General features: G+C 43.8%; 1 protein-coding gene across 1 annotated transcript in view; it reads left to right on the top strand.

The window, feature by feature from the left end:
• The window catches only part of EGFLAM (EGF like, fibronectin type III and laminin G domains), a 179,100-nt gene that overhangs the window by 66,266 nt on the left and 94,437 nt on the right, over nt 1-18,397 (top strand). The window contains exons 4-6 of the mRNA XM_044232521.1: nt 1,986-2,012; nt 9,669-9,786; nt 11,162-11,297. Coding sequence (XP_044088456.1) covers nt 1,986-2,012; nt 9,669-9,786; nt 11,162-11,297 — 281 coding nt within the window. The remainder of the gene's footprint in view (nt 1-1,985; nt 2,013-9,668; nt 9,787-11,161; nt 11,298-18,397) is intronic.

Here is an 18,397-nt window from a genome sequence, read left to right as displayed (position 1 = left end):
GGACTCCTTCTACCTGCCAGGCGCTATTCATCCTGCTTTCCATTCGCTTTCGCATTTAATCTTCACAACTATCCTATGACTTCATTTTACTGACAAGGATGCCGAGACTCCCTCGGTTGAAATCACTCTCCCCACATCACACGTTAGTGAGGAACAACGTCCACTGGAACCCGGTGCAGGCTGACTTCTGAGCCTTGCTCTGGCTTTTTGTTTTTTTTTAAATTAAATTTTAAGTTTTTACAAAAGCTCTTCAGGAAGAAGAGGTACACATTTGCAGCTTGTGTGTACTTTTTTGCAGGATACACTTTTAATCTCAGACTTTGGTGCCAGCTGCCCTCATTTGCCCCAGAAGCCCTCAGCCCCAACCTCTATGGTTTACTTTATCCTCAAAGGGGAGACCGGCTTAGCCCACTGAGGACTCCTTGAGTTGAGGTTGTGTCTCATCTCAGCACTTTCAACAAGCACCTGGACCCTGCCAAGGAGCCAGCAGTATCCCCAGCCAACAGCCTGCAACATGGTCCAGGCATCAAGGGCACAGTGACGGTGACACTTGTCTCAGAGTCTGGGCAGTGCCTCTGGAACTGAGATCCTGCCCTGAACACTGGCATCTCTGGGGAGGACCGGGCAGTGCAAACGTGAAGCACAGGGCCAGGGGAGAACTAGGCACCCTGAGCCTCCAGACATCCTTCCTGCACTTACAGGTTGGGTAACTTTGGCCAGAGTCCCCTCACCTGGCTAAGCCTTACCTTTCTCCCATGAAAGGGGTATAATAATTACACTTGTTGTGAGTTCCAAATAAAATGGTATATTTAAAAGCCTTTGGTTTTAAAATGTAAAGAAGCCATATAGATGTTAGTGATCATTCCTGATGATCACTGCCTTTATGTTAAATACATCCTGTCTGTTAATTATATCCAGGCATTAGAGTATGCTAGCAAATTATGCCTTGCCCATTTCAACACACTTTCACAGTTGCTACTATACGCCCAGTATAGGATAACACAGAGTCCCGATTCTCAGGCAGATTTCAGTCTTATTGGGAAAATCCCATTCTCGTTGATAAGCAGTTGGAAAGCAACTTAAGACCGATGTCATTAACATGCCACTTAGTAGACTGAAGTTTCAAAGAGGGAGAGATTAGTATATGAACAAGTGGTCCAACTAGGGTCTGAGCACTGAAGCAGGAGCAGTTTCTAGAAAGGCACAGGAGAGGGAGGAGCACTAAAATCAAAAGGAATGGTGTGAACCAAGAGGACAGGCCTGCACGTGTGTGTGTTCATCCCTGCGTGCTCATGCGTTCCAGTGGGGACTGGGGGGAGGTGCTGAATATCCAGAATGGAGAGAGGAAATCATTGAGGACATAAAGACAGTGAGTCAGGAAGAGGGGAAGTGTTTGTTATAACAGTGAGCTCTGGATTCAGGACTTGCATTCAGTGTGCTGTATTACAACAAGCTAACCCTACCGGACCTCAGTTCTCTCGTAGACAGAACAGGGATCCAAATAGTATCTATATCATGGGAGCATATCTGGGGTTCCCAAACTGGGCCAGCTGCTCCAGGCTGTGCAGCAAACTCACGGGGGTGCTGCGGAATGTTGCAGCTTCTCAAGGGAAAGAGGGACATCTGTGTGAATGACCACTACCAGGTTGTTTGGGTAAAACTACGGCATAAATGGAACACTTGGGCATTTCTTTGGTATCATAGGTGCTATAAAAATATTCCTGAGATAGCAAAGGCACTGTCAGCAGAGAAAGTTTGGGAACTCTCTGACCTGTGTGATCACTAAACAGGGTCCCGGCCGTGGTGTCCTCAGTACCGCAGCTGGCATGGAACAAGCACTGAGCGAGGGGGCAACAGAGCTCAGACGGAAGCTGTGTGTTCACTGCCTGTGTCTCTGTGGAAGGGGGAGCTGCTCTATGGTTTATTTGCAACCTGGAAGTTTCCCTTTCCTTTCATATTGTTCTGTTTTTGTTTCTCCTCTGCAGGGACAGTCTGATCACCGGGTGATTTTTGTAAGTATGCTTCAGAAAAGTTAAATCCTTGTCCCAACCCAGGATTCAGGGGGTTCTCTTTTCATCAAAATGTTGATTTTCCCACATCTCGCTCCTACTGATTGAGGCCTGAGGGAGAGTGCTTAGTTCCAGTGTAAGCAGGGACAGCGGAGCATACCAGGTGAATTTTTAATCATTTAGAAAGAAGGCCCTTTTATTCTCCTCTGTGCTGCTTCATCTCACACAGCAGAGTGAGGTTAAGGGGAACATTTTTAAAGGTTGAAGTAATTTAAGCTCCGTTCCATAACTGGGTGAAAAAGACTGAAAAGGAGAGAAGATATTTAAATGACTGAGCACCGCTGCAGGGTGGTTCCCCTCCCCCCACCCTTCCTTCTCCTTTCCTCACTTTCCCTAAGGATTCCAGACCTTCCCAAGAAGCCAGGTCACCTCAAATCACTTGACTTGCTGGATTGACTGCCAAACAGGTCGGGTTATATCCTTCGATGATTTGCCAAATGGAGGCCTTTGACTGGGTTAGCGTTTGACACTTACTTTTTTCTTAGAACAACCTGCAGGTTTCGACCTGGAAAAAATAAGTAGTAAAACAAAGCAGGGCAATTTGGTCATTTTTTAGAGTTGGAGATAGAAGCAAGTGTTTAGACTGGTAGGCTCCACACTTTCTAATCATTCATATCATTGGTAAAAAATATTTGAACACGCACGTGTATTTATAAATTATGCATATGCTACTCTACTAGTATATTATGTACATTAGAATGTTCCACAGAACCTTAAAGGAGGAGATAAGACAGAAATAGAAAGTTCTTTTCTTCTAGCATCTCAGAAGATTGTCTTGCTCACCCACGGGGATGCACCATCATCCTGCTTTGGAGTCCACTGGTCTGGTGATCCAGAACCATGATTGCACTTGGGTCTTATCCAAGGTTAGAGAGAGAAAACGGAGGCAGGAATCATGAGACTAGTTATGGTGTCCCAGCTCTGTCATCACAGCAGAGGTCATCTTGGACAAAGTTACTGAACCCCGTTGAATCTCTCTTTGACTGTAAAATGACCTAGTAATGGTTCCCAGCTGGGGGTTCCTTTGTTCCCTCTGGGGCATGTGGACATAAGCATGGACATTTTCATGGACAAGCCTCAGGGAGGCTGTTTTCCCTGCAGTACACAGGACAGACCCATACAAGGAAGATTTGTACAGCCCCAAAGTCAGTGCTGCCCTTCCTGTGAAACTCTGGAAGATACTTTCTAGCTTTCTGGGACCACTCAGGCAACAGAATCCCCCCAACTCCTACCACCACTCTGGCCCACATAGCCTTCCTCAGGGCCACTGAAAGAAAGATGTTTAGAAGATAGCACTTTTCTCTTTCTTTGGTGCCTTCCATGTAATGATGCTAGATATTCACAACCAAGGCCCAGTCTCAACTTGTAGAGTCAACTGTGAAGTTGAATCCAAGGTTATTAGCTACCAACTGGTCATTTTAGAGCAATCATAGAATTTTGGTGTTGAAACTTTGGTCCAGAGGAGCAAAGTGGCATCTCTAAGATCACAAAGCTATTTGGCAGCAGAATCTGGGTCTCCTGGCTCCTGGTCCAGTGCTCTCCCACTTTGTGCTTTCTCTCAGCTCTGCTCTCTAGATGCCCTTACAATATAGTAGCTCCCTGTCTGGGCTAGAAAACGGGATGACCTCTAGCTTCATTTCTGGAAACAAATAACCTGGGTTTCCAGCCGTAGGAGAAAAATATAGTGTGAAAGGGAATAAAGGTGGAATCTGAAATCGGTGTCAGAGATTTAAATCCAGAGTCCTTCAGCATGGTTTTATCATTGCAAAGAGGTATTCAGTTAAGAGTAGTCCCATCTTTAGGGGCTCCATGTACATAGCTGTCCAGATTGTTTTTGTACATTGGGTCACATAATGATTAGGATAAAAGTCAAATAGTCCAAAATGCCAAGATAATAGTGATTCTAACAAAATGTGCATTCATATTTCCTTCAGGATATAACCTGTTTGGTTATAACCAATTTTGGTGGCTTCTGTCTGTCAGAGACCTCGAATCGTATTGCTCTGCCATCTTGTTGCTCTGCCAACCCTTCTAGCCCTCCTTCCCATGGCCCACATTGGCTCACTGGCACATCCACATTCTAGCCAATAGATGAGGAAAAGAGGAAAGGGAATTCAGTCCTTCCTATGAAGGGATAACTCAGAAATTGCCCTCAGCATTTTAACTCAAATTCTGTTAGACAGACTTTAGCCACATGGCTACAGCTGAATGCAAGGGATGCTGGGAAATGTAGTCTTTGAGTGGCGATGGCCCAACTAATATACAGGGGTTCTATGATAAGAAAGGAGAGAATAGATATGAGAAGACAATCAGTCATCCCTGTCACAGACTTTGAATGGGGAGAATGGGACTGGTACAGTAGATGTGGAGAAGGTAGTTGGACCTCTGAAAAACAAGGTGCTAGCCTGAAAATTTGATATGCTGTGTTTGAGAGTTGGGCAGTTGGAAGCATATTAGGTTATGATGTGTCTTATGAGGGAAACCAGACCCATTATTGTCATTACTTCTGTTGTTGAGCTTTCTTCTTGGATTCAGTGAACTAACTAGCCTTGCTTTTCTCTTCTTTAGATATAAATTCTCTGATCTCATGACAACCACTGGGGGTATTGGGAAGACAGAGGGGGCAGGTTTTGGCGTTTTGCATTTTAAGAGGGAGTAGACAAGCACAAAGTAATGTTATTTTGTAGCAAAGTATCCAGCTTTGTCTCCTCATTCCCCCAAAAAAGGTGTAGGAAGGGGTCCATGGAGACTGCTGAATTCACTCTGGACTCTACTCCAAGAAAGCGGTTTCTCTCACTGCTTCTCACTACATTGTATAAAATAAAATCCAAGAGAGATAAACATTTTGATATGTTCTCAAACTTCCAGCAGGCAACAAAACACTTAGTTTTTTAATGTTTTAATGTTTTTTAATGCATATACAGTATCTTATGTAGTTTGATGCAAGTAATTATAAAACACTTAAAGATGGAAATAGAAAGATTTGTGGAATTGTATGGTATTTTAATAAAGAACCCAGCGGTTATCCCTAGTCACAATATAGTGAGAGATTCCATTTGGGAGGATTGATGTCAGAGGAAGAAATGATGGTTAAGTCATTGAGTCCAGCTCCTCTTTCCATGACCCCAGCTCCCCAGTGCCCTTGTTCCACACTCCCTTATGCCACCTACGTAGCTGGTCAAAACAGGAAAAGGCTGGGAATAGTTGGCTCTGGGAGGGTCACTTTCTACCTGTCTACCTATTAGAATATACCTGGGCTACAGGTAGAGCTAATCTTTCATATCTAATAAAGGGTTTGTTTTTTAACCTACATAAGCAACATCAACATGTATGTTGATATGTAAGTTTATGTATTACATAATACATAGTACATAAACTTACATATCAACATACATGTTGATGTATGTTGATATGTAATACATAAACTTACATAAATAAAATTCTTAATAAATACATAAACTTATATAAATAGAATAATTTATTTTAATTAACAAATTAATAAATTCATAAACTTACATAATAAAATAAAATTCTTAAAATAATAATCTGATCTTCAGTGTTTATGATAGGTATTTATTATTGATTTAAATTTTAATATTTTTTGTACATGTATTTTTGAGTTAGAATTTGGGCCTTGGAGTTAAACAAAGCAGGGTTCAAATCTCCATTTTGCCACTTAATAAATTTATGTTCTTGAGCAAATCATTAACTTTTCAGGGATTCTCTTTTCTCCTCTGTAAATGAAAGAAAGAGTGTATCTACTTCACTGGACTAAAGAAAGAATTAAATCAGGCTACGTGTTCCTGGAACAGAGAAAACACACAATACATGGTAATAGTAGCCATATTGGTATTGGCTCAGAGCTAATATCTATAATAATTTATAACCATGCTGCTCCTCCCATATGTCATTCCAGTATAAGGACTTCCAGGGGGAAAAGATCCTAAAGCAAAAGTCTGCGAGGACATTGGTTTGAAAGTGTATCTTTGCTCTCATGGAAGAGCCTAGGCATGGCTGATGAGAGAGAAGTGAGAAGCTTTTTATCCACCTGCTACCTCTAGTCTCTTAATATCTCACTTGACATGGAACCGGGGGACAGATAGGGGAACTGAGATGCACAGATGCAAGGAGTTAGGACCGGAAGGGGGCTTGGGGTGAGGTCCATATGTTCAGCCATGCCCCCTTGTGCAGCTGCACAGAAGATGGAGCAGAGCAGAAAGGAGAGGAGGAAGGACTGGGGGCAGACAGCCTCAGGGAGCCTGTAGAAATGGCTGAGATCCAGAGGAAGAGGAGGAAGGGAGCAGGTCTGAGAGGCAGGTGGAGGCGGCTGGAGAGAGGTGGGTGAGAGAAACTCAGCCTGTCTCTGGATTTGCCAACCCTAGGGCCTGGGACAGTGGTACGACACTGTTGAGGGGTCAGTCATAGAAGCTGGTTCTCAATGAGGTAATCTGCTTATATTGGGCACCTTGATTGGATTTCTTTCTTTCACTCATTCACTTTCTTGCCTCCATTTATTCATTCGTTCATCAAAAAAGCATTGCTTAAGCATTCGCTACCTGTCTCTACTAAGCTTTAGGTTGCCAGAGGAATAAGAACTTGCTCCTGCCCTCAAGTGGGTAGGGAGAAGGTGACAAATAAACAGACACTTAAAATCTAAGGTGAGTGGTGCTAAGATGGAGATACACCAAGGACACCAGGGAAGCGTAGAGGAGGGACACCTAACCAGACTGGAGGCTGGGGGTCAGAGAAATGAGGTAATGTCTCAGCTGAACTGAGTCATGAAGGATGAGCAGGGGTGAGCCAGGCAAGAGTGGGGAGAAGGGCATTTCATGTAGAATGAGCAGCAGGTTCAAAGGCCCAGAGGCAAGGAATTGAATGGCATAAATTTGAGCCCTGCCAAGTACTTACGTATGATTGGAATGTAGAATGCAAGGAAAGGAGGTGACATGAGATGGTGCTGGAAGGGTAAACAGGGGGACACAACTATGCCATTCTAAAGGGATTATAAAATGGGAAGTGACATGCTCAGATTTGAGGTGTGGGAAGATAACTCTAGCAGGTAAGGTCTACACTGGTGGTGTAGGCAATGTAAATGAACAGAGAATCGGAACCCACTGTCTTAATTTGGGGACTTGGACTTAAGTGTCTATGAAGAGGAGATGACCTGAACAGACTTAAGTGACGTGAGCAAGTCCCAGTGACAGTATTGGTAACTGGCTGAACGGTGGTTAGAGAGGAGGTGAACACAGAGAGGAGAGTGTCAAGAGTTTGTTGTTTGGGTCATGAGAGAGCGAAGGCAACATGGGAAGCAATTCCTTGATCTGTTTTCAGTAGCGGGAGGAGAAAAGATGAGGTGAAATTTGGTTATGTTGAACCTTAGCGGCTTGGTATCTGTTGGGTCGAGATAGTCTAGAGGCGGTTGCAAACCCGTGTCTGGACAGCAAGAGGGTGGCCAGAGCTGAGAGGCAGATTTGGGAGGTGTCAAGCGAAAGTAGTCTGGAAGCTGAGGAAGTAGTAGATGAGCTTACCCAGGCAAGACGACAGAGTGAGAGGGTGAGATGGCAAGGGATGACTCCCTGGGAAAAACTAATACCTGTGGGGCAAGCAGAGAAAGGGGAGTGGGTGGAGGATATTGAGAAGGAGCAATGAGACAAGTAGAAGGAGACCAAGGAGGCGCATCGTCATGGCTTCCAAGGGAACCAAGAAATTTAAGAAGCAAGGCTAGGCAATAGTACTGAAAGGTACAAAAAGTCAAGTACAGAGAATCATCCCCATTGGATTTACTACAAAGCTGTGTGGTGACCTTGTGGGGCAAGAATATCTCTGTAGTTTCCTAGTGCGTAGAGGCCGGGGAGGGGTGAATCAGAAGTGGAGGCAGCTCCTTTAAGAAAGTTGCTCCTGTGGAGAGGAGGTGGGCTCAGGTGTGCTGGAGAATACTTGACTGTTCCTGAGGTGGGAGAGACTTGAGCACAGTGAGTAATCCCAGAAGGACCCGGTAGGGAGGGGAGGGGATGGAGTCACAGGAGAAGGCAGGCAACAGATGGAATGCAGAGCGCAGGAGGCGAGCCGAGCCCCGCATCCGGGGCTCATGTACCTGGCTGCCCATTTGTCTCAGCTGAGAGCTTTACACTGACCCCCAGGGGCCCTGCCTTCCACGGATTCTGATTTAAGTGGTCTGGAGTAGAGTCCAGGCATTGGTTTTTTTTTTTTTTTTTTTTTTTTTTTTTTTTTAGTGATTCTTATGTGCACTCAGGGTTAAGGACTCCCATAGTAAGTATTCAATAAGTCTTTGTTGAATCCTTCTAAAAAGTTTCGTTGATTGGCAGGCACATTCTCCTTAGCAGCAATGACTGATCATCTCCAGAGGCAGCTCTGAAGAAGTCCAAGGCAGGGTCCCTGCTCTCAAGGAGCTCACAGCCCCAGAGGAGAAATAGGAGTACATGATTTGTAATATTTAAAAGTACTGATCAGTGACCCAGCCTTTGGTAGGGTAAGCTCAGGCCTGGGTGATCAGATGTCATGGGGAAGGTTGGGGCCTCAGAGGAGTGGTGGAAGGTAGGTTAGCAGGGAAGAGGAGGGGCCTCACACGGGACAGTAGTCATGACAACCCATTTCTTGAGGACATCCCTCATCCCAGTTATTTTACACACATTATCCCAAATATGAAAGCTCTGCAAGACAGTTCTATATCATCTCCATTTTACAGAGGAAGAAACTGAGGCTCAGGGGATTTAATTTCAAGGCCACAGCTAGCAATAAGTGGCAGAATCAGGATTCAAGCTAAAGACTCATTGATTCCAAAGCCCATGTCCTTTCCACTGTAGTGTGCTGGGACCAGTGGGACCCAGACTCCCACTTCCTTGTTAGCACTGTAGCCCCGGGACATGTTGCTTTCACCAAAGCCTGAAGTGGAGCATGCTTTCAGAAAGCCTCCAGCTGGGGCCTTCTGGTCAGGGACATGGTGCAGTTGAAGTTCATATACATCCTTCATCAATGTGGGGTTCCTGGACCCGCAGCAGCACTTGGAAACTTCTTAGAAATGCAGATTCTCGGGTCCCTTCCCAGATGTACTGAATCAGCAACCCTGGGGTAGGAGGAGGGTAGGCCCAGCAATTTAAGAAGCCCTCCTGGTGATTGTGATGCAGCTAAAAATTTGAGAACGGAAGTTCGAGACCCTTCTTTACTGGTACAAATCAAGACCTCAGTTTACTGTTGTGGCTAGTCTCTGAACATCTGTAATGAGCAAATGGAGAGAAAAAACTGGTGGAATCCAACCTTGGAAAAGATGATTCCCTGAATTCTAGCAGCTCAGTACTCTGATCAAGGAACTCAAATGTTAAAAACAAGATCTGATAAGACGACTGAGTCTCTGTTCTAGAACAGAGACATCTAGAATGTGTAGATGCCAGTAAAGGGTAACTCTCTGGAAATATGTGATGGTGTTTTCCTCTTTGCAACTTGGCCAGTCCTAGAGAAGGCAAAGAAATCTGTTGTAAGCAGTTTCACAGGGGCCTTGAGGTACAATCCTTCTGGAAATTGTCTGGTTCGCTTGAAAAGAACTTCTAGTCATTGATGCATTTCCTGTTTGGTTGTTGACAGGAGGAAGTGATCGGAGATTTGAAACCAGGCACTGAATATCGAGTGAGCATAGCAGCTTACAGCCAGACTGGCAAAGGGCGGCTTAGCTCTCCTCAGCATGTTACCACTTTGCCCCAAGGTAAAATGGGTTCAATTCATTAAGTGTAGAAAAGCAATGGATGCCATTCACTCATCCTTTCATTCAGTGTATACCAATGATGACCTACTGTGTGCCGGGCACTGTGCGAGGCTCTGGTGATGAACCAAAACAGGTACAGCCTTTGTCCTCTCAAAACTTAGTGGGGTGGGTCAAGACATTACCTAGTTAAGGTGTAGTCATGGATGGTGGCAAATGCTATTTAGTGCTGTGAGAACATGTAAAGGGAGATCCCATGCAGGAGTGAGGTGAGAATTCCCTGGGAAAATGACTGACCAGTAAGGGGGAATCAGGAAGGGGAGGAAGGAGAGTGGGAGAGGAGATTTTATAGGCAAAGGGAACCCAACGATGGTTCATTAAAGTGGCACTTTGCTGGGCACTGGGGGACAAAGGTGGATCCATCATCACCGTTCACAAGCTCATTGTGGAGGGAGAAGCAGATGGTAGGTGAGCAGCTCCAGGCCATCTGAGTGGGCTCTGGAGCACTCAGGAGGGAGCCCTCCTCCATTCCGAGGCTGAGGGAGGATTTTAGAAAGATCCATATTTTTGGCCCAAAGTTTGAAAACTACATAGGATTCCTCTAGGAGAGACAGCAAGAAAAAATGTGAAACTCTGGATATGAAAATAGTAATAGCAGTTTCCTTGGGACGATAAGATTGTGGGTGACTCTTACATCTTTACACATGATGGTGGGGGGGCATGTCCCAAACATCCTACCATTGGTATGCGTTCTGATGGCTGGGGCAACATACGCACACACACACATGCATGTGCACTCACATATGCACGCATACACGCACACATGCACACACGCACAAAATTGAACTTGAGTGACAGTAATGTTATGCATTTCATTTTCCTTGCGAGTGTCCATTCCAACATGCAAACAGAGATGGAAGGTTACTAGGAGGTGGGAGTTTAGTTGAGGATTTTAAAGGGTATACACTATTCTGTGTCCCAGAGCTGATGGCGTGGTCTTAATTTAGTTAGATTTCAGCCAGGGCATTGAGGGAAGGAGGGAAGCCCTGTTCTCATTTCAAATGTTACATGGTATATTTTTCTATGTTTGTTTGACTTGGATTTGGAGGCTGTTCTGAATAGAGCTGTTTCTGTTTTTGTTTTTTTAATTTTTAATTTTTTAATTAACATATAATGTACTATTAGCCCCAGGGGTACAGGTCTGTGTGAATCACCAGGTTTACACACTTCACAGCATTCACCATAACATATACTTTCCCCAATGACCATACTGAATAGAGATGTTTAAACTGTAGGAAGCACATGTGCTTTTTATATATTAAACATCTTCAGCAGCAAAGACCACAGTCAACTCTTAAGTGTTTGCTGTCCCACCTAGATTCCTGCCTGCCTCCGACAGCACCCCAGCAGCCACATGTCACTGTGGTCTCAGATTCTGAGGTGGCCCTGTCTTGGAAACCTGGAAAGAGTGAAGGAAGCTCCCCGATTCAGTACTATTCTGTGGAATTCATCAGGTAAGTTTGTGTGTCACACTCAAAAACAGTATGTATTGACCTCAAGTGTTCCAAACATGACAGAATACTATGTGGAGAGTTGTCTCCACTGCATGTGTATTTAAGAGAAGCCAAAGGCTTGAAGACCTATATTTATACTCTCTTCCCAGGCCAGCACCTATCCCCACACCTCTTCAGACCCAGGTCATCTGGTAAACCCAGTGCTCACCCTACGTCTTCCTCATCTCCCCTCTACCATCAGGACTATTCTAGGCTCTGAAAACTCCCCAGGCATCATTGCCAACACACCTGCCCACATTTCAAGCTTGAAACTTGCCTCCCTGGCTTTGGAACATTATACCTGAAGTTTAAATATTTGGTGGTGATTTTTCTTGAGGAAGGGGAAAAACAAACAAATATAAGTCATTGTTTCCTCCACATCCTCAATGCCATGAGGCAGGTGTCTTGGTTTGGTTTCCACTTTTTTCTTTTATCTACCTCTCCAGTTCTTGTTACTTAGCTTATCAGAAGGTAGAAGAATAATGAGGAATTCTTCCAAAATCTTACAGATAGAAAAACATGGATTCTCAATGCTGCTATGTAATTGTAAACAAAAATAAACAAACAAAAAGAAGGCACACATGTGCCTTCCCCCCCCCGCACCCCCCTCCCATTCACACACATACATGCACACACCAAACAAAAGGAGTTCCTAATCTAAGGCCCTTCCTCTGAGCTCTAGCTGAGTTGGAGAGTGAACCGAAGCAGCTGGCGGATGCACACGGGTCTGGGGAATTAGTGTTCCCTCCAGTAAAGGAGGTGGTGTTTGTTTAAGGCCTGCTGCTTTGTGGATCCATAAAGAGACTAGTTCAGCACCTCATTCCTGAAGCTATCTGAAGCTGGGACAAAATGATTCTGCCAAGATTTTGATTAGCCCTGCTCTGTGGCTTGACTTCCTAACCTTCTCATCTATAGTGGAAAATAGATCCTAGTTTCTTCAGAGAAGTGCTGCTCTGAGGACAGAGCTCATTTCAGGCAGGACTTGTTGACTAGCAGGTGGCAGAATCCTGGAAGATGAGGCAGGAATGTGGTGACTGCTGGGACTCTCAAGTCCAGTGGCAAATCTAGGTTCAGGGAGGATCTGATATGTGCCAATGCAGCCGTTTGTCTCCATCCATCTCTGTGCTATGCTTTCCCCTTTATTGGCTGCCTTTTCAAGTAGGCTTTTCTGGTGTGGTGGCAAGATGGCTGCCAGACACCAAAGACTTGCCATCCTCTAGCGTAACTTCTCCCTGGAAAAGAGTGGCCATTTCTCAGTGGGCCCATTAGAGTCTCAGTGTCCACTCTAACTGGCCAGTCTTGGGTTCCTTCTCTCTGAGCCAACCACTGTGGCCGGGGAAGAGGCTACACTAATTGATCAGTCATTTGCTCATATTCTGCGCTCTGGAACTAGGGCCTCATGGGTTATTTACACCAAAGTACATGGATTGAGAGAGTTCAGAAGGGTTGGTTCCTCCAAGGAAAATTGTGGTGCTATTAATGTAAAAGGGGCAAAGCAGATGCTGGGAAAATGAGGTGGGGAAAAGGACGCCCACTGGAGAGCTCCAGACCAATGCTCATTATCGAGGATTATCTACTAGCCCTTCACTGAACAAATTTGCTAGGCAAAGCCTGAGTGTGCCTGGGGTAGAAAAGATTCTAATCCTGTTTCTGGTAGTAGTTAAACATGAAGCACTGAGAGTCCTAAAACTTCAGCTTGCTCATTCTTAAAACTCTGAGGGGAACTTAACATTTCTTTTTTTTTTTTTTTTAAAGATTTTATTTATTTATTTGGCAGACAGAGATCACAAGTAGGCAGAGAGGCAGGCAGAGAGAGAGAGAGAGGAGGAAGGAGGCTCCCCGCAGAGCAGAGAACCCAATGCGGGGCTTGATCCTAGAACCCTGGGACCATGACCTGAGCCGAAGGCAGAGGCTTTAACCACTGAGCCACCTAGGTGCCCCAGAACTTAACATTTCTAATGCACTTGTCTAGCACCAGCAAAGCAAAATGTAATACTTTGAAATTTGGGAAAATGCAAAATTTTTCATGGTAGCCCAGCAGGGCATCTATGTAACCCCCAGAAAATATGATGGTTATCATTTATTTTTAATGTTGTGCTAAAGCATGTATTTTGAAAACTGGTTTTAAGTCTGACATATTGGCAAAAGGTAGAAATTGCAGTTTCTTAACCCGTGTACCCTACTGAACGTGGACAATGAAAGGGATTCATTGAGTTTAGAACCAGAAAAACTGGAAGAAAGCTCTTTCACCATCATTTGCCAGCCCAGAAGCCAGGTGTGAGTCACTTCCTGTCCTGAAACCTCAGTACCTCTCAGAGTTTGGGGTCGCCCACAGGCTGGCCAGATACAGGGGTTTGAGAGCACATCGGTTATTTTATTTGGAAGCAAGAATGAGAAGGTGGGGAGAGGGAGACAGGGAAGGAGGATGTATAACTGTGTCCCCAAAGTCACTTCTGCAGGCAACAGGGTCTTCCATGGGGGCTTGATTTCACTGAACTCTTCCTGAAGTATGCAGAATTCCTCTCAGACTTGCCTGTCCAAGGGAGAGGTCCACACTGCAGCTGCTGCTGAAACCAGAAGTGGGACAAAGGGAGGTGATGTGGGCCCCCCAAACACTGACCTCCAGTCCTTATCTGCAGTATACGGGTCATAATTTTCCAGCCTTACAGTGTGTGGTCGGGAGGATTGGCTGCAATCCCATAGGAGAAAGAGCTTTGTAGATGTTAACACCTATGAGAGTGTACAGTATAGGGGTGTTATGTAACTACATTTAATAATTCTCCTTCTTTACCAAGAAAAATGCACTTTAGCATTCAGAGCAGTCTCTAATGTTTGAGGGCTTAGGTCCTTTATTTTTATATATTAACATTTAAAAATTATATACCATTCTAACAAACTGCTAATTTTTAAAAAAGAAAATTATTTTGACAAATATAACTTTACAGTGTTCTGGAAAACTAACTTTGAATTCAGAGTTCTTGGACATCTTGGAGTTCCAAATGGGAGGAACATGGTGGAATGGGGAGAGCTTCCTGCCCCCTGTATCCAGCCCCCATGCTAAGATTTCTGCATCTATTATCTCTTCCAGAATTTTTGACTCTGCTCAAATGATTTTACCTCAGAACCTCCATGTCCTCCTCTGTAATAGCAAGCTGCTGTAACCCTCATTGCAGAATTGTTGGCTACAGTCTTTACAAAGTGTTTCTACATCATAGACATTTAATGGCTATTCATTTTCTTCCCTCCACACCATGATTTCCCTTTTACAAAGAAAGAAATTGAGGCTCAAGTGCTTAAATTGCTTTGCCAAGGTAAAAATGATGGGTTGGGGACAGAAACACAATCAGAAATATACTGACTTCTAGTGCAGTGCTCTTTTTGTGAAACCCTACATGTCCCTTTCATGTCTGTGATTCGCCTTCTGAGACGGTGGGCGCATAGGCCCAGCCCTCCCAGATCCCGGCTGGGAAGGAACCGTGAGGCCTCATCTTGGGCTGCTGTTTGCTGTTGTTCCAGAATGAAAGCTTTCACAACTTGTTGTGGTATTTAATGTTTGGCCACAGAATAAATCCCCATATTCATTTGTAAACATCTCAGAGCCTATCCCATTCCAGTGAGTGCTCACGGATATCTTTAGAGAGAGCTTTGTGAGCTCTAAACAGACACTGCAATTAGTATGAAAAGATTTTGAGGGTCTTTAGTCATTATTCTATTTTCCCCAGAAAGGTTTGCTTCATGTTAACATTCAGTTCCTTTTGCCCAGATAACTCCCATATGCACAAACATCTGGGACCGTCTTTTGTGTGAGCTGAAAGTTTCTTATTGTAGCCAAGAGGCAGGCCTTTGGGAACCGAGACTCAGAAACTGTAGAAATCAGTCTCCTGAGTTATCTTCAGATTTCAGTTCCCCTGTAAGTCCTGTCTCTGGAAGATGTGCTTCTCCTGCCTCTCTCTGCCGTGGTAGGCACTTATACATCGGTTGTTCTTCTTATTCAGTGAGGATGACAGTTTCAAAGGCATTATTAAGAAATTGTCAAAAAGCTTTTAAAGAGGCATTTAACTGGCTGGTAAAAGATTAACCACAGCAATTATACTGGGCCAGAGTAGGGGGTTCTGACTGCATGTTTGCTGGTCTTGGTGATATTTCAAGTAGGCATTATGTATTTATGGTGCTCTCTTGAGTCATAGGCTTAAGACCAAGCAAATTTCTTATTTCTCATCCAACTTCTGCCTCCTTAAAATGGAGGACATCCATAGGGTGACTCCCTGAAGCAGTGCTCTCAGTGACTTGATCTCTGGCTCAGGGAGGATGAAGCTTTAGATGAACGTAATCTTCTGCTCTCCCCCCGAAGTTGGCCCGAGGGTTATTTTTTCACTTCCTCGCTAAGAGTAGATTTTTAAAATATTTAATCAGTGTAGAAAAGATTTGAAGAGGCAGGTTCTAGTAAGCCTATATGCTGTAAGATATTTTGCAGTGTTTTTAAAACTTTTACCTGCTTTTTTAAAACAAAAAAGTCCTGCATTTGAGGTGAAGGAGGATTTTCTTTTTCTAAAGTGATACTGAAAATTTCTTTGGGGGCAGCAATACTTACTGTTTATTAAAATAAGAACCAAGCATAAATATAGCTACCTATGATTTGAAATATTTTGTCTATAAATATCTGAGAAACTTTTCTCCTTCTGCCTAAGAATTTCCCCAGGGTAAGTGCCTTTCTCATAAGCAAAAAATATATACTATGGTGGCAATGAAAAGGAAAGGCCTGGAAAAATATTCTTTATCTCTGATGTTCCAGTTGGGGTGCCATGCCCCACGTATGCTATCTGTCCGGTGGGTTAAAGTTTTCATTTAACTTAAGTATGGTTTTTCTGTATGTGTGACATGATGGGTTAAAATTATTCAAGCTTTGCATTGACAGTTGCTGGAAAGGGTAGATAAAGCTTTCAGTGGCTGTTATGTTTTTTTAAGTTTTTATTCAAATTCCAACATTAACATGAGTGTACTGTTTATTTCAGGTGTACAATATAGTGATGCGGCACTTCCAGACATCACTCCGTGCCCATCACAAGTGCCCTCCTTTATTCCTGTCACCCACTTGACTCAGCCCCCCACCAACCTCCCCTTTGGCAGCTATCAGTTTTCTACAGTTAAGAGTCTGTTTCTTGGTCTGCACCCCTCCTTTCTCCCCCTTTGCTCATTTGTTTTGTTTCTTAAATTCCACATATGAGTGATTGTGGCTCTTTTTAATAAAAAAGTCATCACTGGCTTATTTGGAGTCCATGTGAAAGTTCAAAATATTCTATGTATGTGTTAAGGACATTGGTCAAGAAGTGTTGATCTCAGTCTCAACCCAAGGTAGTTTTACTAATAAAGGAGAAAAAGCAGTGTGTTTCCTCTTTTCTCTTTCACACCTTTCTACTTAAGTAATTCCCTGGTCTGTTGCAGATGCCTTCCATAATAAGACTTGCAAAATTCATCTTCACACAGGGCTGCTTCTAAGCTGATCACAGTGCCTACAGATTGGTTTTTCTTGAGAATCTTAAGGTCATACACACTTGGATGGATTTTAAAAATTATTTCACAAATTGATATTTTTGTCAAAGTCATCTGTCTTTCCATCCCATCAAAAACTCTTCCTTAATCTGCAAGTAACAAATGAATTTATTTAGTTTGCTCACAGGAAGTTACCTTGTAAAGACTGTTACTAAAATGAAGATGAAATCTTGGATTCAGAATAGAAGCTGAATGGATTATAGATTTTCCTTGAGTAGTTTTAAGGAATGATGTCATTTGACTCATGGTCAAGGTCACAGATTCTGAAGGTTAAAGTTTCTCATTTAGAATTGAGACTTTAGAGAACAAACTCATGGTTACCAGAGGGCAGTGGGTGGGTTGGGGGATGGGTGAAACAGGTGATGGGGATTAAGGCATGCACCTGTTGTGATGAGCACTGGTTCTTGTATGGACATGTTGAATCACTATATTGTACACCTGAAACTAATATAACACGGTATGGTAACTATATTGGAATTAAAAACTTAATAAAGAAAGAATTGAGACTTAGTATCCAATTCTTGGTTTCATCTTTCAAGTTAGAATTTGTTCAGTTGTGGGATCAGAAGACACAGCTTGGAGCTGGCCTCTAAACTTGGGCACAAATTGCTCAATTCCATTTCTTAGCTTCCTTATGTATAAAATCAGGCTGGACCATCTGCCCTCTAAACCCCAGTGACTCTGACTTCTGTTCTCATGACAAAGGTGAGTACTGCATCAGCTCTAGAGAGAGATCCCTGGTCCACCCCCCCACCCCTGACCACTTCCAAGCTGTGTCAGCTTAAGTGGATTATTAAACTTCTCTTTGCCTCTGACAGAAGAATGGGGGTAACAGTTCATTTGCCTCATGGAGTTGTGAGATGAAATGCATTGATGCTCACGAAATGTACAGAACAGTTCCAGGCACACAAAAGTGCTCTGTCAGTGTGAACCATTGTTATTATGGCTTTGGAGATAGGTATCTTCTGCTTTTGTATAGAGCCCTGTTCTTTCCTGGTTAGAAGTCTTTATGTTTGCCATTCTCTGCCAGGATAGTTCTTCTGCCCCTTTACCTAACTCTTCTTCATCCTTCAGGAACCCTGCTGAAGTACTACCTCCTCCAGGAAGCCTTCCTTGAATCCCTGCCCCATCCCTAGACAAGATTAGGTACACCCGTAACATTTCCTTGCGACACTCAGCACACTTGTAGTTAATTACTTGCCTAAGGTTGTCCTCCTCAGCAGGATGTGAGGGCAACATCTTGACTTGCTCCCCTTTGTAGAACCTAGCACCTAGCCTGGGGTGAACACACCACACATCGCATAGGTGCTGGTGAACATTTGGACATAGCAGCATCATGGGATTGCATTTAGAGAATACCCAAACTAGCTGGAATGTTGCACAAGTTCCTCAAGCTCTCTGAGCCCTACTTTTGGCCACTGTAGAGCATGGATAATGACAGTGGCTACTGGGGGAGGCTTGGGAGGATGAAAAGCTTTCTGTGCAGCACTTAGAGAGGTAGCTTATGGAAG

Source organism: Neovison vison, chromosome 1 (assembly GCF_020171115.1).
Source record: "Neovison vison isolate M4711 chromosome 1, ASM_NN_V1, whole genome shotgun sequence".
Classification (NCBI taxonomy): domain Eukaryota; kingdom Metazoa; phylum Chordata; class Mammalia; order Carnivora; family Mustelidae; genus Neogale; species Neogale vison.
The sequence above is the reverse complement of the archived record's forward strand: the minus strand, read 5'-3'. Positions and strand labels throughout refer to the sequence as shown.